The sequence below is a fragment of the Condylura cristata genome, unplaced genomic scaffold (genome assembly GCF_000260355.1).
Source record: "Condylura cristata isolate star-nosed mole 26May11 unplaced genomic scaffold, ConCri1.0 scaffold00032, whole genome shotgun sequence".
NCBI classification, from domain to species: Eukaryota; Metazoa; Chordata; class Mammalia; order Eulipotyphla; family Talpidae; genus Condylura; species Condylura cristata.
Window position 1 is genome coordinate 7,590,015 of NW_004567133.1, and position 23,402 is coordinate 7,613,416.

The following is a 23,402-nucleotide window of genomic DNA, read 5'->3' on the forward strand; positions in this document are numbered from 1 at the left end:
CTGTCAGAGCACAGCAAATTAACACTGTCCATGGCAGGAAACTTCTCAGATCAGGAGAGGAACTGTTCGTTTAAAACGGTTGACTATACACGTGTGTTTATTTCCTCTCTCCACATAAGCCCAATGAAATGTTAGAGAAGACATATTTTAAAATTCTTGGAAATTAAAGTATATGGTACTGAGAAGAAGGATAAATAGATGAGACTATATCAAGTTAAAGAGCTTCTGTACAGCAAAAGAGACATTACAAAAGACAAACAGACAGCCCACTGATTGGGAAAAAAATTTCTCACACAAAACTAGTGATAAAGGATTGATCACAGTTATAAAAAGAGCTGATGAAACTCAACAAAAATAATGTGAACAACCCCATCAGCAAATGGGGAGATGAGCTACAAAGACACTTCTCCAAGGATGAAATGCAGATGGCCAAGAAGCATATGAAAAAATGTTCAACATCACTTCTAATAAGGGAGATGCAAGTTAAAACCACAATGAGATACCACCTCACCCCAGTGAGAATGGCACATCTTCAAACAACTAGCAACAACAAATGTTGGCGAGGATGTGGAGAAAAAGGAACTCTCCTGCACTGCTGGTGGGAATGCAAACTAGTACAACCACTATGGAAGACTGTTTGGAGGTTCCTCAAACTGCTAAACATGGAGCTTTCCTACGACCCAGCAATCCCACTCCTAGGTATCTACCCAAAAGACACAAAACACTGATTGAAGAAGATACCTGTACCCCCATGTTTATTGCTGCATTATTTACAATTGGAAAGACATGGAAACAGCCCAAATGTCCAAAAATGGGTGACTGGATTAAAAAGATGTGGTACATATACTCAATGGAATATTACTCAGCAACCAAAAAAAAAGAAACACATGTCCTTTGCAGCAACATGGATGGAACTAGAGAACATCATGCTTAGTGAAATAAGTCAAAGAAAAGGAAAAATACTGAATGGTTTCACTCATAGCAAGAGTATAACATACCAGGCAAGAAAACAATAATAATAATAATAATAATAATAATAGTAATGAACAGTTATATACCAGAGACAATATATGGGGGTGGAGTGGGGAATGATATCAGAAACAGTGGGGGGAGGGAAATGCACTGGTTTTTGGTGATCGCGCTTGGGTGATTTGGTGATGGGATGCCCAAGGGGATTACAACTGAGATGGAAAAATGCACAAAAGGATGTAAAAATAAACTTTTATATTATATAAATATATATATATGGTACTGAAAGCCATTCAGAGAAGCCCCAGGTGACTTATTGGGAAGTAGCCCCATGGACTAATGCAAGTGCGATGTTGTTTATCCCCTATCCAGGGCAGGACAGTAGCGCGTGAGGAAATTCCTCAGTAAGGCTTTTAGCACCTATTAAGAAAAAAGGTTATTAAAATAGAGACTTTTGGAAATTAAAAAATAGGCTATTACAACTAATTCATAGCAAGTCTCAGAGGGCAAAAAAGAAATAGTCTGTAGGTAAGAACTAAAGCAAGATTTTATGTTCTTTCATTTTCCAGTATATGGAACTCCTTCCAAATTCACATGGTCAGAAATAGAACTAATTAAAACAAAGGCGTTGTTTGCTAGGCCATCACAAAACCTAAGGTGCATCCTCCTCTTTTTTCAAACCCCTGTCCCATTACAATAAACAAGCATTAACCTTACACAGAAGGACTACCTGTTTTTTTGTTTTTGTTTTTGCCTTTTCTGGACATCATATTCTGTCCACTTACCAAACAATGCTTAATTTTGTGTGTGTACACATGCACCCGTGCCCACTCTCTCTCTCTGTCTCACACACACACGCACGCATACATACCAGCTTAGCGATATCTCCAGCTTGGGATGACACCCTTGGGGTAAGGGGGGAACATTGCCTCTGACTTCCACGTGTGCCGAGAGCTAGGGATGCTGCTCATCACTCTGCAGTGCTTAGCCCGCCACCCGCGCCCCCAAGAATTTGTCTAGACCAAAATGCCAACAGTGCCAAGGTTAAGAAATAGTTAATTCTAAATTATCCAGCAGACTCACAGCCAAAACTTACTCTTGATCTTTTAAGACTTCAGAGACGTTAAGAGGTTCAAATCTGAAAACTGAGAATTAGCTCTCCCTTTTATGTGAAACTGTCCTAATACTTTACTAGAAAGTAGATGAAAGTGCTAACATTTCATTGTGGCTGACCTGTCTGCACAGTGAAGGTTACGGCGTGGCATGTAGCCAGGCTCAGAACTCTCAGGCTCTGCGCATCCTCCTGCCCCTCTCTGTCCCTGTCCAGCTGTCTGGCTCTCTCTCCCTCTCTCAGGGAGTTTGGATACAGCCTCCCAGGCAGCCTTTGGCCACGCAGCTCGCCATGACTAATCGGAGTTGACTTGGGCAATGAAAGCTGCTCGCCACCCTACCCCGGAGTTTTCCCTACCCAGGCTGCTGCTCCGTAGACGCCACAGGCCGAAGGGTTCCCCTCTCACCCTCAGCCCCGACACACTACTGTGTGAGGACTTCAGGGGATGAACTCTTTAACCTTTGTCTCCCCCCAAAATGTTTTTTATTTTGCCTTCATTTTTGAGGAATACTTTCATTTTGAAGTTGACTCTTTGTTCCCAGCACTTTAAAGCTGGCATTCCACTGTCAACTGCCCCAGTGTTTCTGGTGACAAGTCAGCCGGGCTGGATGTTGCTCCTTAAGCTCAGAAACTTCCCAGCCATACGTTCAGCAGTGTTTCTTCTCTCCTAAGCTCTCTCTCTTTTCCCTCCGGTATTGGGGTTACATGGGTGACAGACTGTTTGCTGTTGTCCCTTGGCTCTCAGATACTCTGTCCCAGTTTTGCCTCTTTGTATTTTAGTTTGGATAGTTTGTGTCAGTCCCCACACTTGCTGAAACTTCATTTATCCACACATTGGTGTCCACCTTTTCTACCAGACCCTTTAATGTACTTATCATAGTTGTTAAAAAAATAAAACTGCAAGACCACTCCAACACACTGCAGCCTGTCAGCACTGTGTTCTGGCTTGATAATGTGTCCTAGTCTCTGGAGTTGGGTGGTTGTTGTGATCGAATACCAGGTGTGGGCAGAAGCTCTGAGTGGCATATCTCTTCCACCAGCCACTCCCGTGAGCATGAAGGTTGATCTAGTCCTTGCTTGCACGAGTCTGGCTTTATGGTTGCTCTTGTACATTTGTTTTATTGCAGCCTTCAACTGACTTGAGGGTGGCAGTAAAATCTCCCTGTTGCAGGTCTGGTTTATTGCAATTCTCCAGCTAACCCTGGAATATGAGTAGCCAGAGCACCTGCACCAAGAGAGCTTTTCCCAGGGCTCTTGCCCCTCCCTGTGGGGCAGGACCACCGCCTGGCTCACATCCCGAGGCCTGAAGTCCTACAGGATTTCTCAAATTCTACCATCGCTCTTCATCAGGCTCCGGATGTCCTTGCTGGGGGCCTTGTGTCTCAGCCTCCTGCCCTTTCCCTCACTGGGAGATTGCCACTGCCTTCTGCTCAGTGAGATTGCCACTGCCTTCTGCTGAGCTTTCTCAGTAGTCCTAATCGGCCCTCAGACATCAGCAGGCCACATGCACCTGACCTGCTACTGATCCCTGTCTCACCTCCACATCTGTGTCCTTCTCGGGCTCTCTCTCTTGCTCTGTTCTGCCTCACTGTGCCCTTCTGCTTTCCAACATCCAAACTTCTCACTACAACTCTTCTATTAGGTCTCAAAAGCCTTCACTGGTTTCTGGCCCTCCCTGGTGGCGCAACGGGTTAAAGCACAGCACTAAGAAACTAAAGCCGGGCCTCCCTGGTGGCGCAGTGGGTAAAGCACAGCACTGAGAATCTAAAGCCGCTTCCGCATGAGTTCGATTCCCACCTGCCCCGGAGGTGACCACATGGTGTGGCAGACCTCTCCTGACCCGCCCACTGCTCCCCTCAGCAGTGTACTTCCTCCATCTGCCTGTTCTGCTCCCCACTCTGTCTCTGGTGAAGCCTCTCGCCGCCCCTGAGCCTCTGGTCTGTACCCCAGTTCTGTATGCACAAATAAATAAATCTTAAAAAAAAAAAAAAGCCTTCACTGGTTTCAGAAAACCTTCCTGGTATCCTCAGTTGTAGTGTATGCCCTCTGTAACCTTTGGCAATTAACTTTTCAGTGCTTGGATATCTTATTTCTAAAATGGGAATAGTAATGGGTGTGCTCTCATAGCTACCTCATACATGTAAAGCATCCAAGAGACAGAAGTCAAGAATAGGAGCTGTGATGCAAATTGCCCTGATTCAGAGCCTGGCTGTGAGATATTGGGCCAGTCACTTCCCCTCTCTGTGCCTCGACTTCCTCCCTCTAGAATATGGAGGCAACACTTGCTCTGTGGAGTTGTGAAATTCCAAGCAGTGAACTCTTGCCAAGTACCTGGAACAGTGCCAGGCCCATGGCAGGCGTTCCCTGGACACTGACTGTGGTGGGGACTACGCCCTGCCGTCCTGTCAGGGAGCAACCTGTGCCTCCCCCCAGAGCACTCACCCTCTCACCCTGCAGGGGAATCAGTTTCCTCGATAGTCCCTCAGCTCAGTCAGCGCAGGCCCCTGCTCTGACTCACCGCGGCCGTGGCGCATGGAAAGGAACCCAACAAATGTTTTCCCAGTGACTAATCAGATGGGAGGCCAGTGGTGGAGTGCACAGGCAGCGGTGGCAGCTGGATGTGGGGTCTGCGTAGTCCATGCAGGCCACAGTTCACTGTTCTCAACAGTCTTGTGAGAAAAAGCCTCCTTTAAAAAAAAAATCCATTTTCCTCTTGAGTCATCTCCAGCATTCCTTCACCCATCCATCTTGGTGTTGGAACACTTTTCTTTAACCTTTAGAAAAGGCCAAGTGAAGATTTATGGTGTTCTCCACCCAGAATCTAGCCGTCATCCCTCCAAAGCAGCCTCGCCCAGTTTTCCAGGTGCATATTTTTTTCCCTTCAGCTTGTGCCCCACACTAGTCATGGAACTTTCGGGCCAACATCTGTGATGAAACATAGAGGGCCTACAGTTAGCCAGATTCTTAGTGTTATAGGCCTTTAAAAAACGTACAACAGTTTATTGTCCACATAGATAACAGCCTCTTAGTGTTTGTGGCGAACAGTTTTGAAGTTTTCACAGTTTTCTCTGGTGCGCTGTTTTATTGTAGTCTCTTAAAAGTTGTTGAGATTGTTGATGCACATATAAATAAAACTAGAGGTGGGAAGATCAAGGCACATATTTTTAGATCAAATGGTTAGTTTGTGGTGGCCACAGGCCAGCAGCTAGCATGAAAAGCAGTTGAGAAGCTCATTTTTGCTCAGTGACCTTGAAATCGCTGCCTTCGTCAGGATCCAAACACCTCAGTGCACATCATGTAGTTAGCTTAATGGGTGCCTGCCTTTGTTTCCACACCCACAAAATAAGGATAAGAAAAATTGCTCCCCGAGAATACATGTAATATAAGAAAATGAAACAGCATAGTAAAAGAGCTTTCATGAAAGAATGCACAGTGCAAAGTATTACTTTAACTTTTTTTAATATTGGAAATCTGGTAAGTAGCTTATGATGCATGAATTCTAGTTTCTGTGTTTCTTGACCAAAGAGAGCTTCATATTTTACAAGTTTTTCTTAGCTCTGGAGGATGTGTTGAGTTGATTGTTTACAGTCAGTGATTCTGCCACGATGTTCCTGTTAACATAACAGCTCCCAGTTGTCCAGGAGGGGGCTGTGGGGGCCTGAGTGTGTGTTCCTGTCTGGCCCTGATGCTGCCGAGGTCCTTGGGCCTTCTCCCCGCCTCATCCTGTACTCTGCTACTGGAACTAAATCCTAAAACTCAACTTGTTGCCTCCCCATTGTCGCCTGCCGTCGGTGACCCTGGTGGCCCCTGTTCCCAGATCTCCCAAGTCCTGGCGCTAGGTTCCTGGGGTCAGAATGACCTGAAGCCCACCTGCCGCTTCCCAGCGTTTCCTGGCTCACTCTTCTCTCAGCCCCCAGAACTCTGAACCAAGCTTACCACTTAGATCTCTGTCTTTCCACTTAGCTCCCAAGGATGCAAACAGGGCTTCAGTGCACTCCTTTCTTCCTGCACCGATTTGACATTTAGACAGAGCCCCATAAATAGTGACTGGATGGATGAAGACCTAATACCTAAGTCTGTCCTCAGGTGGCTTCTAATTCGAGTTCTATAGTCCTCCATAAAAGTGCAGGTGAGCACCATGGGTGCTGGCACCTTCACAGCCTTACTGCTTGGGTTGTGAGGCCCAGCAGCTTAAGGCTGGGTCCTTTGAAAGGGCCACCCTGGCTCACCTCGCATTCCAGCCCCCGCGTGTTACCACAATCAACCCTTTGTTTTCCCTAAACAGCCTACCCTGCTCAGGCTGGAAGTTTGACACAGCTTTTTGTCTGGGTGCAGCCATAACTTCTTCCAGAAGAAGCTAGAACAACTTGATAACTATGGAAAGGTCGTCCTCAGCTAAAACTGATTGCTGGGCTATATCTGAAGGTGGTTGTTATTTGTTGTCATTCTCAGAATAGTTGGCACTTGGTGAACCCTACCCTCACTGAGGAGATGGAGCCTTGACGTCGTGGCTGCCCAAGAGCGCCGGGCTCCTGCACCAGTGCCCTGACCCTCAGCCCCCCCCGCCCCCCGGCACTGCTCCCTTGCCGGCGCATCAGTGACACTTAGATTCTGCTGCCCATCAGCTTCTTAGCCCTCAACTGATGTCTGTGGAGGCACGAGGGTAAACGCAGGTGTGAGTCACACCACATTCTGGAGTCTGGGTCGAGAGCCCGAAGGCCTGTCCCTCAGGCTCACTGACCCTCTGCCGTGGGCCCTCTTGCGCTGGTGTCTCGCCATGTGCCGGCTGCTGGCGCCCTGGCCCAGGGAGCCTCAGAAACTGCAAGCCCCCGCCCGCTCCCAGAGGGTCTGACTCATTCAGGGTGGGGGGCCAAGAACTTTTTACGTAGCAGCCATTTGAGATATCCTTTATATATCACAGCAGTCCCCATTTCAAGTGTATCATTGCTGATTTTCAGTGAATTGTCAGACTCGTATAACTCGCCACTGCAGTTCGATTTAAAAGTTTGTCACAGTACCTGGGCCCCTTAAGCCCCTTTAGTTACTTCTCGTTCCTGCCCCTACCCCTGGCTCACCACTAATCTGCTTTCTGCCGCTGGAGCTTTGCTTTCGCTGGCCACTTCATAGAAATGGAATCCTCTGTATTATTTTGAAAGCCCCGGGACTGTAACGCGTGGCCACGCCTGAGGGCCCCAGCCACCGCCCAGGCGGCTTCACTGCCGTCCCCTGGCGTCACCGAGGCGGGGGGCGCAGCGGGCCCTGCTGGAGCTGCTGTTAGATTAGCCGTGCGCGCAGTGGGTCCTGGCCAGCTCGGCTGAGCGCTCCATGGCCACTTGTCGCCCACATTCTGCGGGAACATGCTTTGCAGCGTCGGAACGTGCTGACTAGAAGCGGCACCTGCAAGAGCCGGCACAACCTGTCTCACTGTGGGGGGCCCTGCCAGCGCCAGGCTGAGTCAGAGCCCAGCACGCATGGCCTTGCCGCTGGCACTTTCACTTCAGATTCTGTGTGTGGCTTCCCAGCTCCTCCTGGCCTCTGTGCTGCTGTGACTGTGCCCTGAGCCTCCCACACCCTCCTCCAGAGGCCTCGCTCCCTTGTCCTGTCCCCGCTGCAGTACTTTGCAAACTGTTTTCCTTGTATTTCTGCCTATTTTGTCTCAGATGTTTTTCAGTGGCAAGCTCAGCTGCTCCCAGGTCCTTGCAGGGGTCCGGCCTGGAGCAGGCCAGGGGAGAGACTGGGGGAGGGACTCAGAGTGCTGATGGTCAGGCACTTTCCTTCCGACTCTGCTGTCTTTGCCCGACTTGGCACCAGCTCACAGCTGGGCTCTCGGGTGCACTCCCTCTCACGCGCTGAGGGCAGCCAGGCCAGCCGACCCACAGGAGCCCAGTCAAGCACCCTCATTTGGGGAACTGATAGAACTCAAGTCTGTATTTTAAAGCGTGACAGTTCATCTTAAACTGGAATTTAAATAAATGTTATGGGGATTCAGTTAAGATGGATGAGGGTGGTGTTCCTGTGTACATGCCATGACCTTAGGGGAGCTCTCAGTATGTGGGTGAAATCTGTCCCTTGGGGAAATAATTCAGGCTGTGCACTGTTGGAGGCATCTCGCCCAGAATACCGTTTGGTCATTTTCCTACTGACACACATCCTTCTTTTTAGTGTCATACCCAGAGATCATTTTTTCCCTTTCCCCATACCATTCCTTTAGAGTTCTGTAAACTCCCAAGATTTTTTAACTACTTTGTGGAATGTGTGACAAATTGCTTCAGTTATAGATGTGTCAGAGAGTCCCTTATTTTAAAATCCCAGTACGTCCACTTCAGATTCCTTCCCAGAAATTTCAGATGACAGCTAATCCAGTGAGATAAAGAGGAGACACGCAGCCTCCTCGGCCGGGGTGTCAGGTGGGGGCTGCCTCGTGTGGCACAAGGCCGGGGCGCGCGCCGGAGCGGCTGGTGACAAGGGACAGGAGCTGCAGGTGCCCACAGCCCTCCTCACAGCGCCCTACGCGTGGGCCTGGCACTCAGGCCTCGTGCCAGCACCAGCTCTCTCCTGCGGGCGGGAAGGCCGCCCCGTGTGCCACGCCCAGAGACTCTGCAGCGGACGGGTGTAGATTGTTTTACTGTCAAAGGGGAACCTGGGTATTCACCAGTCATCAGGATTTAAAATCGGTTTCTTGAAAATTCTCTCCATGCCCGGTTTCTTTTAATTATTTTAACAGTGAATGTGTAAGTCGCAGTAGGACAGAACAGCAGCTCTGGGGTTGGGGGCGGGGGTTGGGGGCGCCCTGGGAGCTTGATAGGCCTCCTGGCTGCCCTCCCTGGGTAGTAGGAGGAGGCCCACCTGCTCTCAAGGCCCCAAGTGGCTGAAAGGGCTGACACGGAACTGCTTGGTGAAGTCTTGAAAAGCCAGCCCCTCCTGACTTCAGAAATGTAAGTTGGGAAAGCCCAGAAATCCCCCTTCAAAATAATAAGTTGGAAGTGATTAAGAAGGATTGGATTTTCATGGGAAACCAAACTTAACTCTCACAGAGATCGGGGCTTGGCGAGCGGCAGCGTGTGGACCAAGTGTGGCCACACTAGACCCGGAATGATTCTTGCATTTCAAATGGCTTCAGAAAGTTCAAAAGAAGAATAATATTTTGTGCCATATAAAATGTATGCAAATTCAAATTTCAGCTTCCATAAATAAAGTTTTATGGCACATAGCCAAGGCCATTCGTTTCTAAATCGTCTTTGGCTCCTTTTTGATGCCACAGCAGAGAGAAGGCATTGCAATAAGGACGATGTTGCCTGCCAGCCTAAAATATTTATGATGTGGCCTTTCCAGAAAAAGTCTGCCGACGCCCAACATAGAGAATTGTATTTATTTAGATCTCGCTCTAAAATATGTTTATACGTAGGGGCCAGAAGGGAAACAATGGTTCTATTTCAGTGCTGTTTGGGGAGGTGGTGTGGAGGGGGGTAGCTGAGGAGAGGCCATTCCGAGTTCTGCACCAGCTCGCTGGCACTAACCGTGCCTGCGCACTTTGGCTCTGTGGCCCAAGTCAGCCACCCCCTGGATTTTGCCAGGTGCTTCTCGAACACAAAGCAGAGTATCTAGGAAGAGCAGCTACACCTCCAGGCCAGCCTCGGACACTGGGCTCAAAGCGCTGCAGCGAAGCCCGCTCACCCTTGAGGATCCCTGGTGTGGATGGGGGTGGGCAGGCTTTTTCTGTAAGCCGCCAGGCAGGAAGTATTTGGTGTTCTGCAGGCCATGTGGTCTCTGTGGTGGCTGCTTTGTTGGGTGTCACAGCAATAAGTAAGGCTGACTGTGTGCCAGGAGAACTGTTTGTCAACAGCGCAATCTGAATTTCATGTAGTTTTCATGCCTTTTAATGATAAAAACTATTCCTAGCTTGCTGGCCATGCAGAACCAGGCTGTGGGCTGGATCTGACCTGACGGTTGCTAGTTTGTTGGCCTTGGTCTTATGGTTGGCTTACTTTTGTGGGTTTTTTTTTTTATATATATATATATATGTACTTATAAAACTTGAACAGGCCAGACCTCATTTTCATTGTAGTCATTGTGGACACGACTGAAGAAGCCAATGCTACACATATGAGGCTTCTCTGACTAGCTAGGGGATTTTTTTTTCATGCTACTTCTTTTAAAATCTTTCAAACCCTTACCGATGTGTAGATAGACCTTTGTTTGTTCATACAGTGTGTGTCTGTAGGGTGCAGGCAGGCACTGGCTGGACGCTGGGCGGGGCAGTTAAAGTCGACTTAGTCTCCCCCTGGGAGCTCTGTCTGGTAGGGAGGGAGTCAGCCATGCTCTGGGCTCCGAAGGGCCCCTGGGGGTGTGGAAGGTGTGGAGTGCAGCATTTATTCCCGGGCTCCCCCCTGCTTTATGACTGTGGACACACCCTGAGTGAGGTTGCCAGAACCCTGGGCAACGATGGTGGTTGACAGCAGTGGCGTTTGGCACTAGAGTGAGGACGACAGAAACTCATCCAGAAGTCAGTGTTTGATTAGAGGTGGAAGTTGTGGGCCAACTGGAAATTTTGAGCATTTCCTGTCATTTTGGTAGATGAGCTGCCTCAGTTTGGGGATGTTCCTGTTTTGTCCTGCTCATGGGCTGAGTGAAACTTCCTTTTGCCACAACTGAGAAGTTGGATTTCTCACACCTTGTTAGGGAAAAGCTGCCTTTGGGCTTTGGAAACCAGGAAGAAAAAGATAAATCAATCTTAGGCTTTACCCAAAAGTGACAGGTAAATTAAAACCCTACCTGGTGGCAGCCTTGCTTAATTAACTCGTGAAACTGCACAGAGACTTGCATAGGAAAAAACAAACCCCAGAGTAAAATGGCTAGCAGGAGGTTCCTTCCTGCTTTGTATTGTTTTTCCAGTTACAGACAGGAAATAATCAAGTGTGTTTCAAGCACAGAATGTTGAGCACAAAGAAGGCTCTGACAAAGCAGAAAAAGCCCATATGTGAGACGTTTACATTTATTTGCTGCTCAGACAATGCATTTATCTGTGTAGCAAAATGTCTAATTGAAAATAACCTGAGCTAGCAAGTGGTATTATTATTGGATACTTTTATCTATTGTATTTTCTTGTCTTGGGTGATTGATAGATTTACACAGTCTTTGCTCTTTGCTGTCTTTATAGTTAAAGAAAAATAATCAAAAATAACATACCTAGTTAAAAAAAAATTTCTGTGACTAATGTAAATGCCTTTTGAACAGGAATCTTGATTAGTTGCTAGAATTTCTTTGGTTAGTCCCCTGTCTCTGGTAAGGCAAATAACTCCCACCACATATCAGTGTAGAAAGGGCTGAACCTTGGACCAGTGATATTGAGGAGGGAGATCAGGTCCTTTTGACTTTATGTTGTAGAAGGTAGGGAGTACTAGTGGCCCCTAAAATTACAGCCCCCATTGAGGGAATCTGTATAGGGCGCCCTTACATGTGTATTATATTCTGCAATCATGATCTGTCACTGAAAGATAATCTTTCCTAGATAACCCATATTCATGGATTGGAAGAATTAATATTAAAGTGTTCACACTACTCAAAGCACTCTGTGGATTTAATATAGTTCTTGTCACAATTCCAGTAGCATTCTTCACAGAAATAGAAAACATCTGAAAATTCATATGTCACTACAAAAGGCGCTGAATGGCCAAAGCAGTCTGGTAGAGACTGGACTGGAGGCATCACAGTTCAGATTTCAGACTATTGTATAGTCTCTTTACACAACTCACGAATATAACATGAACTAGATCAAAGATGTAAATGTGAGACCTGAAACCACAAAACTAGAAGAAAATAGGGGAAAAGCTTCTTGATGTTGGTCTTGGTAATAGTTCACAGGTAGACACCAAAGGCACCGGAAACAAAAGCAGAAATAAGCAAGTGAAACTACATTAAATCAAAAAGCTTCTGTACAACAAAGGCAAATAGTTGGCAGAATGAAAAGGCTTCTTATGGGATGGGAGAGAACATTTGCAAAGCGTATATAAGGATTTTATATAACACAATAGCAAAAAAAAAAAAAACTGATTTTAAAACTGGGTGAAGGACTTTTCCCCCTAAGACATACAAATAGGCAGCAAGTATATGAAAGGTGTTCAACGTCAGTCATTGTGAGGGGAAATGAAAAGTGAAAACCGTAAGCGATATCACTTCACCTGTTAGAATGGTTACAATCAGAATGACAAGAAAGAGATGCTAGGAGCTGGCAAGGACATGGGGAAATGGAAACTTTGCACACACCTGTTGGTGGGAATGTCGACTGGTACAGCTGTTGTGGAACACAGTATGTTGTTTCCTCAGAAATGAATAGACCCATCTCACAACCCAACAATCCCACTGCTGGTTATGTAACCCAAGGGAGTGAAGTCGGTCTCTTAAAACAGCTACCTGTTCTCCTGTGTTCATTTCAGCACTACTCACAGTAGTGAAGATGTGGGAAACAACCCAAGTGTCTGTCAACAGATGAATGGAGAAAGAAAATGTGCTGTGTGTACTGTGTACTCAACGTGTACGCGCGCGCGCGCACACACACACACACACAGCCTTACTCAGCCTCGAGAATAGAGAAGTTCCTACCTTTTGCAACAACCTGGATGAACCTCCAGAACATTGCGCTAAGTGAAAGGAGCCAAACAGGAAAGCAAATACTGTGTGATCTTGCTTATAGATGGAATTAAAAAAGTAAAACTCGAACTCATGGAAACAGAGCAAAATAGTGGCAACCAGGGGCTGAAGGGGGAAATTGCTAGGGAAAGGTTGGGTCCTCAGGTGTAAGATAAGTTCTAGAATCTAAAGTCAATTTGGTGATGGTAGTTAATGACACTTTAGCACATATGTGAAATCTAAGCTAACAACAGGTAACTGTGCAGGTGTGATGGTGCTTGCGAACCTGCTGGTGGTGAGGTACAGGTGTACTGGGTCATCACAGTGTGCATTTTTTTAAAGGTTTATTTATTTGTGCAGAACTGGGGTACAGGCATACAGAACTGGGGTACAGGCAGGGGCAGTGAGAGGACTCACCAGAGACAGTGGAGAGCAGAACAGGCAGATCGATAAAGAACACTGCTGAGGGGGTCAACAGGCGGGTCAGGAAAGGTCTGCTGTGCCATGTGGTCACCACTGGGGCAGGCGGGCTTCGAACTCATGCGAAGTGGCTTTAGCTTCTTAGTGCTGTGCTTTAACCCGCTGCGCCACCAGGAGGGCCATTGCATTTTAAGCAATAAAGCTGGGCTGGAGGGCAAGGGATTTTCCCTGAATAACAGGCAAAGGTAGTTTTAATCGTTTCAGTAAACCCTCCATTCTGATTAAGAAGATGCCCCAGCTTTCTTTCTAAAATTAATTTTATCAAGGCAATAAAATCCACGAAGGCAGGAAACACAAGAGGTGTTATTTTTGAACAATGTTAACATTTTCATAAAAACAAAAACAAAAACATGTTCCTTAAGATCTCTCAGTCTCCAGACACCACTCCAGGTAGTGTGACTCCAAATTTCAGGCAAAGGGACCCAGTGTTAACTGGAAAACAGGGCGGTACATCACTGGGCTGCCCTGGGTTTGGGGACCAACCAGGTGTTCTGTGTACACTGGTGCAAGTTGGTTGCTGGTCTGTTGCTTCAGTGTTAGGTTAGGCTTCACATCAAGCCTGTCAATAAAAAAGTGGTGGACATACTGTTGCTAAAAATTGGAAACTCTGTACACATAGTTTAAGAAGTTAGATGATGGTAAACAGCGTAATCTCTGAGAACTGAGTTCTCACCTCACTCACTCTGCTCTCCCAGCTGAGACGCTTCAACCCAGAGGTCACATCTTTCAAATTTTAGCTGCTTATTCTGCTATTTACTCCTGTCTGTATTTATTAACACTCATTATTCATCAATAATATGCAAATATAAATAATACGCAACCAGAGGCTACCTTGTACCAGGTGTGTCCCAGCTAGACTAACTCTCGGGTCTTTGGCGGCCTGGTAGCTTGAGTTTACAGTCCTCGGGACTCTGCTCCACACCAGCCTGCGTCGGATGCCCCAGCAGTCCCAGGGATTGAGTGTGCCAAGCCAGGGCTGGGATAGGCTATTCTTGCCTGCTGCTTGAGAAGTTGTTCATGGGGCTGACAGTCAAGTCTGGGAGCAGAGCCCTGATCTGGTCTCCAGGCTCTGCTTCTCTGGAGCTGGGAGGCACTGAGTCACAGCAGAGGCCTCCTTTCCTGCAGAAACTGGGAGGGAGCCACTCCCTCAGCCCTCTCCCAGTTAACTGGGGCACTGTGTGACCACGGTGCTGGAATTCCCTGGGACAGTGCCACTGCTGGAGCGTAGGCTGAGGGTGAGCCCGCCCTCTCCCTGGCTGGTGCTGCTCTGGGAGCGAGAGGGTGTTTACCCACGTCGAAGCCTTCAGTTCCAGCCTGACAGCCTTCCTCTCGCCTGTGTATCTAGTGTTTGAGTTCACTGATGGCCTTCCCTCCAGTGTTAGTGCTGAACTGGAGTTTCCCAAAACTTTCATGCTGTTCTTGTTCATTTCACTGGGAATTTTGGTGGAGATGTTAAATTGCTTGCCTTAAATTGCTGTTTGAAGCAGAAGTCCAGACAGGTAGTATGATTACAGCATTTCTGGGTATTTTGTGTGACGAGACACTTTCCTTCTGAATGAACTGCAGAGCAGAATCTTAAGAAATTCTTGTGTCCTGGCCACAGAGCCTCCAGCAGCCCAGAGTGCTCTTCTGCTGACTGCTGGCCAACACGGTGGTTTTCTGGGAAGGTCAGTGATGTTAATCTAAGAGCAGTTCTAAAGCAATAGAAGAGGGAAAGTGAAAATATTTTCTTGACATAGAGATGAAAAAATCTGAAGTCGGGGTTACGCAGGTGTTCTTACTGTATGTGCATAGCTGCGTTCACGCAAGCTTGCTTCAGTAAGGCTGTGAAGCTCAGAAGTGATCCTTTTAAGCACCTAAGCTTGAGCTCTCTGCAGCAGTTTTCTCTCAAAATCTGGCCTGTAGGCCTTCTGTGGTACAATCCTGGGCAGGGAGGAGCTTCTTAGAAAGGCAGACTTTCACAGCAGGCCTGTGGATTTAGAAATTATTGAGGGGAGGCCTGGAAAATGGCATTTTAACTCAACACCTCCCCTGCCCCAGCCCCTGGGAGTCTGTGGGTTCCTGAGTTCGAGTGCAGTGGTGGAGATCATTTGTTCTTGTCCAGAGTGAAAACTTCAGTTTAAATTGCCTCTGGTGTAAAAATTAGTAATTTTTTTCCCCCTTACCACTCATTTCTACCTGTTTGCTTTTAAACTCCAGGACAATAAGAGTTGCTTTTCATTTCTGGATTTCTAACTATAAACTTTTCATTTTTCCCACAGAGCTGAGAAGACAGAAGTACTCAGTGAAGATCTGTTGCAGGTAACAAAATAGTCTTTTAGAAATGCTCGTTTAAAGGCAGATCAAGAAAAAAATTCCATAGGCGAGAACCAAAGTTGTGCTTTAGTTTTTCACCTGAAACAGAAGAAAACTGAGTAGCATGGTTTTGAGCAGAAAAGAAAGCATGTTGCTGCATGGTCGTTAAAAGGGGATCTGAAACGCAGGTGTCCCTCTGTGAGCCTCAGAGGGGGCTCTACCTGCTGTCCAGCACCAGGTGGAGGCTGGGGCAGGGGCAGGGGCAGGGACCGGCCAGTGGATCATGACCCTGTGCCCTTTCACGGCTGGGGTGGCCAGGGATTTGGTCCCCTGCTGGGTGAGGCCCGGTGGACGGTCCCTCTGGGTTCAGCGGAGGCCCCCACAGCCTCCCACCTACTCTTGTCTGTCACCCTCTTTCACCCTGCTGCCCCGAGGCCTGGCCCGAGTCTCGGTGACAGTGGCCAACTGTCAGGTCCACCTGAGGCCACTGGGGTGACCAGCAGGGGTGCTCGCTGCCATGACTGAGTGCTGCTTCTGCCACACCCTAAACACACCGCCTTCTGCAGGTGGGAGATTTACAGGAAAATTTTTGAGAACTTGAAGTTTTTTTATTCCAAGTTAGGGTATTTTTTAAAAATTTATTGAAGGATCATTAATAGTAATTCCTCCTTGAATTACATATTCCAAACTCTCTTTCAGAAGTAGTTGTTTGGAAGTTATCAGCTTTCATTCAATGGAGATTTCATGTGGCATTCTTCCTCCCCATCACTAACAAGCCTGCTCTCACTTAACCCAGCAGCCCTGAGAAGTGGCCAGGTCCTCATGGGCACCTTGGGAATGCAGTTCTCATGGAGCTGGGCCTTGACTGTCTGTCCCTTGTTCAGACTTCCACTGGGGCCTGAGAATTTGGCCAATTTCTAGAAATTCCACTGTATCTGCCATGTCTTCCTACTTTCATTTCTGGTCTTTTCTCTATTAAGAAGGGAAGTAGCGGTTAAAGGGGTGGAGTCCAGTGTCCAGCTGCCTGCTTGGCCATCAAAGATTGCCTGCATTAGCTTTATGGTCTCCCTGTGCCTCAGTTTCCAGGTTCTACTGTGAGGGTGGTATCCATCCCTAGCACTGATAAAAGGGGCTAGAGGTGAGTCTGGAAAGCACCGGGAATGTGTCGCTTCGTTTAGCAAGTTAAGGGTAGTTGTCTTAACTTGTAGGTGTCTGCTACATCTTTTCTGAGATGTCTGTTAAAGCAATTCAGGAAGCCGCCTGTTGATTCTCCTTGGATGGAGTTGCCCCAGGGGAGCGGGAACCCCCCCTCCGCTGTTTGCTGTTGTTTTTCTAGTACTTTGCACAGGGACTCCATACAGACTGTGCTTTCAACCTCCAAAGGGAACCTGGTCTGCCCTGTGCCAGTGTCCCACACGCAGGAGGCACCAGTGACCACAGCAGACCAGCTCCCAGCCCCGCTTCACACTCCATTGGGGCTGGGGGCCAAAGGGGAAGGGAGTGCTGGGGCGGCTCTTTTTCCTTCTTCTCTTTTCTTTCTTTTTTTTTTTTTTTGCCCTTTTGGCACATGGCTGTAGTTTTCCAATGTTGTAAAGTCTAGCCGTTCTAAGGTTTGGGAAGGTCACATGCTCCGCTCCTCAGTGTAGATGTGCCAGGCAGATCACCTGGATCTGAGAAAAGCTGGGGCAGTGAGGACCTTTGAGAAAGAGGCGTAATACTCCCCCCCCCCCCCATGAGATGTTTGGGGTAGAAATGCATTCTGCTTTGAATTTGTTGATTTTTCTTTAAAATAGAAAGCATCCCAGAGGGCCTGTTCACATTCTTAATGAGTCATCAGAACACACATTTTTGGCATTCCTTCCTGTAAAAAGCAGCTTTCTTTGCCATAAACAGCCATCTCCCAGCGATAATATTTTGGGAAGTTAATCATGATGCGTGGGGTCCCCTAAATCAGTATTTCTTAGGGCTGGCCATTCTGCTTAGATGTTTATTTGTAAGATCAAAAAAAAAAAAGAGAACAGTCAAAATGAAAACCCACCCAATCCGATAAGGGATCATTTTTGAAGACTCTGGGCTTCAGTTTAAATTGTGGAACGTTTATTTTGATTCTCCTGTTTGACATGCTGATGTTTGGAAGACTCCCGCTCCACCTGGTCTGGTTCTGGGCCCAGTGTGCTCGTTTGCAGTTCTGTTGGCTGGACCTGTGGGCACCCTTGCCTGTGCCTCGACTTGCCCCCACGCTCTTTGGGCAGGTCTCAGCAAGACTGTCCCACAGATTTGGCCTTTAAAGGACCCGGGCCCCTCAGTGTACAGGCGGTCAGTCAGTGGTTCTCAGCCACAACCAGGGGCATATTTGACTGTGTCTGAGAACAGTTCAGGCTGTCACACCTGGGGGAGGGGATACCACTGGCTCTCGTCAGATAGAGAGAGGCCCAAGCCCATGCTGAAGGACGGACTGTGCCCCACAACTCTGTAACTCCAGCGTCATAAACCCTGCTGGGAACCACTTCCACTGACACCCAGAAGCTAAGACATTAGGCAACGGGGCGCTGCTCCTGCTGGCCTGCAGGCTGCCAGTGGGGGCTGTGCTGGTCGTGAGCCCGCCAACGGCCTCCGTCTGTCTCCCCAGATTGAGCGGCGCCTGGACACGGTGCGGTCGATGTGCCACCAGTCCCACAAGCGCCTGATGGCCTGCTTCCAGGGCCAGCATGGCACCGACACGGAGCGGAGACACGTGAGTGCGGGGTTGCGGGCGGGCGGGCGGGTGCTGGTCACCAGCCTGCAGGCTTTCCCAGGCAGCAGTGGCAGAGGTGCCTGTAGGTTAGTGCCTGGTATCTCTGTTCACACAACACCAGCCTGACCAGAACATTCCTCTGTGCTTAGCACACCACAGAGCTGGAAGCCCTGCTCACGCGGACTTCTCCAGGTGCTTCTAAAGCCATTTGTCATTGATAAGAGGAATGGAAATATCGGTTTGGAATCCTTTGGCCCAAAGGCTGAAAACCTGTCTTAAGCTGACTTAGAAAGTAGAAGTAATTTGCTGACTTTCTAACTGAAAAATCTAGAAATTGGCACAGAGTGGGGAAGACTTGGTCTAACATTTCGGTGATGTAACCTGGAATCCAGCTCCTGGCCGTCTCCTCTGTCGTCTCCACTGTTTGCTTTCTCCTCAGCGGGCACCTTTCCGGTCACGGCCGGCTTCTGGCAGCTTCGCAGGCTGCATGTCTCCTCGCAGGAATAGAGAGCACGCTTCCAGTAGATTTCTTAATGGAATGAGAAACATCTTTTTCCAAGCCCTTGGCAAGCAAAAGTTTCTTCCCACTACATTGATCTGTGTCACGTCACATTCCCACTCCACCCTTGTTACCAGGGGCAGAGGAGACGATGGCCAGTAGGTGGACTGTGCTGACATGCTTAGCTGGTCAGGGCCCAGCCTCCGGGCACAGGTCTGGCTCTACCTCCAGTTCATAGGCTCTGGCGAGACCGTTAGATCCTAAGAAAAGCAGGCTTCTGTTCTAGAAAGGAAGCAGGACGGACACAAGGGGTGTCTGCGCTGCATTTATTCAGAGCATGTCGTAGACCACCAGGAGAGCAGCAGCTTTCTTTCTTGAGGCAGTCCTGGCCTTGCTTTACAAGTTCCCAGCTCGTCAGCATGGACTTGCCATCGAGGCCTGTGTAATATTGAGGTGCAAGCTTCAGTGGCACACAGGAAGCTACGATTTGCCATATTGTTTTGTTTGTCACCGGATGTCTCAAACAGAAGAGTGGCATGCGGGTGACTGGTGCCCCCTCTCTCGAACACGTCCTACATACATGGACGGGCGCCTTGACCTCAGGGTGACTCCCTCTCTTGCACCATACTTAGGACTCTGCAATTCAGTGTAGCAGAGGACTGGAAGTTTGCATACACCCTCGCTTCCAGGAAGGCGCTCCGGCCCATCCATCAGAACCAGCCCATCCAGTGGGCCTGCCCTGCGGCTGCTGCCCGCTGCCCAGTTTCTCCCCTGCCTGCCTTTTACGTCTGTCTCCTACGGCTCTGCCCTTCCCCCCGTTAGCCTCGCTGCCACATTCCCTGGGCCAGCTCTCTGTCCTTGCGGCTTCTGACTGGCATGTTTATGCCAGAGACTTATAAATCATTTTCAGCCAGGCAAGAACTTCCTCCCCTAGATGTTATTTTAACATGTTTAACCTGTTCCTTCCGGGTTGACTTTGAATTCCATCCACCCAGTTATGCAAGATAGAAACTTTGGGGCTCTCCCTTTATCCTCGTCCTCTCATAGCTCCGTGATTAGCAAGACGGTGATTCTGAGTATTTTCTGAATCCCTTACTCCACTGCCCCACCGTGTCTGATGCCAGGCCTGATTTCCTCTCACCTGCGTATTGCACTCACCTCCTGAGCTGCCTTTCCAGTCTCCATTCCTCTCTCTTTTCTGGTCTATCTCCAGCCTGACCACCAGATTTGGTTTCGTGAATACAAATTAGTCCTGTCATGTTCTTGCCTTCAAAGAAAAAATCTTGAGTGTTTTCAACAAGGGATATTCTTAGGGATATCTGGAAATGGTGGAGATGTTTTTGGTTTCCCAAAAGACTGGGGGAACGATATTGGCGTTTGGAGGATAGGCACTAAGATACTAAACCTTCTGGTGTGCCTGGAGGAGAGAGCCCTACAGAAAGCACCCCATAATGCCCATGGCGCTCTTTGGAGGGACACTGGCTGATTCCTGTTGCCTCAACTACAGTGCAAGCTCTCTGGCATGACTGAAACCCTCCATAATCTGATAGCATTTGTGATGAAAGCTCCTTGGCCACCTCCACTCCCAGTGTCCCTCACTCACTTATGCGTTGTTCCTTTTGTCTGCTAAGACTCAGCCCAGATGTCACGTGTATTCACTTAAAACAAATAAATTGAAAAACATTTATGAAAAACCTATGCACTAGTGTTGGAGACACAAAATGAGTGAATAGGGTCTCTGCCTGAGAGGTGCTTGTGGCCTGGGTGGTACTATACACAAGCAGATAATTGCAGAGCAGCAAAACATGCACAGGGCTTATGGGAGGACCAAGAATGGGCACCAAGGAGGGGAGGCTATCAGGTGAGACTTCCTGGAGGAGGTGGTAACTCAACTACAAAGGAGGGGAAGAGTGGCAGATGATGGGTATGTTCCAGCAGAGACCTGGCCTTTATTTTTTAAAACCTGATGCCTTAACCTTCTTGTCCAACTTCAAATGTGAGTGTCAAAGGCGGGGCTCTGAGAATGCCTACATGCTGCATGTGGGAAGAGCAGCCGCCATGGAGACAATAAAGAGATAGATGATCACAAGAGGGCCCACATTATGGGGAAAATCAGTCTCCAGGACTGTGGGTCCAAGAGTGGGAACCTCCAAAGGGCCGGCCGTGCAAGGGGCAAGAAATGAGGGAGGAGAGACGGAGCTGGTAGCCTGCCCCGCTCGAGCCATCAGCTCACAGAGCCAAGGTGTATCTTGTATTAGGCCTGCTATTAATTTCTTTTATACACAGATTTCATAAATCATGGCTTCTTACATGAAGCCCTGGTGATACATCAGCTGAAGGTCTCAGCCCTCTGTGGAGGAGTTTGAGGTTGGTAAACAGTGTCCATTAACGGACTTACGTGTTGAGCAGGAGAAGGACCTTCCTTGTGACGTTAGGACTCAGAGCTGCTGTGACCTGGGCTATTAACGGTGGGACCTGAATCACGCTCTTCAGCATAGACTCCCTTTTAGCTGATTGTTTTTCTCCCACCAACTCATTGAACTCCCCAAAGTTGCACAAAGCATATGTCTCTTGATGACTGCATTTATCCTACATTTACATGACCTTAGAAAAGCAGCGTAACTAAAGTATATGACTCATTCTCTGTGATGGTCAAAGTGCTCTGCCCGTTTTTTGCTTTCTTCCTAGACTAGATGTGTGGACGCCTGGAATGATTTCCAGGGGACAGGGAGGATATGATGTCTGTTAATTATTTGTTTGTAAATAACCTGGTTGGGGGGGGGGTGGCGGGGAGAAGAGGTAGGCAAATATATTTATAGGTATTTCTATTATATATTTTTAAATTTCAGTTTACTGTTTTGAATATGCTATACATTGCCGTGGCCAAAATCCAAAATATACAAAAGAGCAGACAGTGAAATCTCTTAGTCCCCTTCCCTGGGGACCCCAGTTTCCTCTCCAGAACCACCAGTGTTAGCAGTTTCTTGAATACCTTCCACAAATACTCTATACATATAAGTAAACACATGTATAAGTATAGGATAGAGCCCTTTGAATGCAAGAAAGACAGGCGATGCCCAGAGCTGAGGGCTGCACTGGGGAGGCGTGTCTTTGGCGGGGGTGCCCTTTTCCTGGGGCGCTGCAGCGTGGAAAGCGGGTTTGTTCGCAGTGTGGTGTTCAGGCCAACTCCTTGTTTTCCAGGCCTCTTCTCCCCATGTCCTTAGATAAGCCACCAGCCAGTGACAAAGAGACTCAGAACTGGGGTATAGACCTCCCCCAGGCATGGCTCTGCTGCCCCTCACGGGCAGCCTGGCCCGGCTGCCTACCCTCCAGGGCGGCAGGCGTCCTTGTCCAGGTGGGTGCTGATCAGATGATCCTGTGGTCATTCCCAGTTGGAAATCAAGTCTGATAGGAAGATGGGGATTTTGAATTTAAACACTCCAGGGACACTTTCTTGCTATTTTACAAGATCATTTCTCCATATTTAACTACAGCTTTAGCTGATTACAGCCAAACTAAGCGCTGATGGAAGAATGACTAATTCTATCAAGTTTTGTAAACCGATCAATTTTTTTTTCATTTGTTTGTCGTAATAGTCAGGCAGCAAGATCTGTGTCTTGTGTCCCCAGGGCCTGGGACTAGTGTGCACCAGACTCATTCATTAGTGTGGTAACAACAACAATAACAGCAACTGCAATTTACCTAGGACTTGACCTTGGGAGTCTCCTTCAGTAGGCAGCCCCAGGACACAGGCGCTCTTCCTCCCAGCATGCAAGCATGAGGAGGCGGACTCAGAGGCCCAGTCACAGGCCCCACACATTCGAGGCCAGAACCTGAACCTCCGTGCACTTTGTCTGGAGGAGAAAATGTCAAGCAATGCCCTGCATCAGGTATTTGACAGTGGGTGTCAATCATAATGGAAAAACACACTGTTTTCTATCTTTCAGAAAAAGCTCCCCCTGACTGCTTTGGCTCAGAATGTGCAAGAAGCATCGACCCAGCTGGAGGACTGTCTTCTGGGGTAAGAGTCACCCCCTCAGAAAGAGCCGGGTACCCACAGGGCCAGAGGAGGTGGATGGCTGTGTGAGGACACGGCCACTTGTGTGACCAGAGTGGGGTGACTCACCTAACGGGAGAGCAGCTGGGGGGGGATTAGGGGGGCGACAGAGTGGAGGCTACACGGGGCTGCAGAAAGCAGTTGACAGGCTCCGTGTTTATGGCCTGAGCCTGGGGATGAAGAGCTGCGTCCCTAAGAGGCTCCAGGTGTCCACTCAAATTTATGGCCTCCGACCAAGCCCCTGTAGTCTCAGGCTTGTCTGCCTCTGCCATGGCCACCAGATCGTCAGAACAATGTATTTTCCGAATCATTTGGCTTTTTCCCCCCCGCAGTGGGCATATGTTACAACTTAAGATCTAACGACGCGGTTGTTTTTGTTGTATGGGGGAAGGGTCACCCTTCCTGAGGGAGGTGCCCTTTAGCCCCCTGCGCCCGCTGTCCGTGGGCCTGCGTGTGCTGGGCCAGCCTCTGGGCCTCCACACGGAGTGCCCACCTGTTCGCCCGGTCTCCTTCCTCTTGGCTCCCAACTCGGGGAGTACCCACTTGGGAGCGTGGACGAAGCGGGCAGCATGGGCATGTTTCCTGTCCAGCCTGCCCCACACCGGCGCCCCCTCGCCACACTGGGCGCCGG

The 23,402-nt window shown here is 48.5% G+C and overlaps 1 protein-coding gene across 8 annotated transcripts in view; it reads left to right on the forward strand.

Moving 5' to 3' along the window:
* ARHGAP17 (Rho GTPase activating protein 17) overlaps positions 1–23,402 on the forward strand; it is a 72,668-nt gene that overhangs the window by 15,043 nt on the left and 34,223 nt on the right. For all 8 annotated transcript variants that reach the window (XM_012731861.1, XR_001145974.1, XR_001145975.1 and 5 more), the window contains 3 exons: positions 15,448–15,487; positions 18,111–18,215; positions 22,662–22,735. In XM_012731861.1, coding sequence (XP_012587315.1) covers positions 18,141–18,215; positions 22,662–22,735 — 149 coding nt within the window. In that variant the 5' untranslated portion in view covers positions 15,448–15,487; positions 18,111–18,140. Of the gene's footprint in view, positions 1–15,447; positions 15,488–18,110; positions 18,216–22,661; positions 22,736–23,402 lie in introns of those variants that run through there.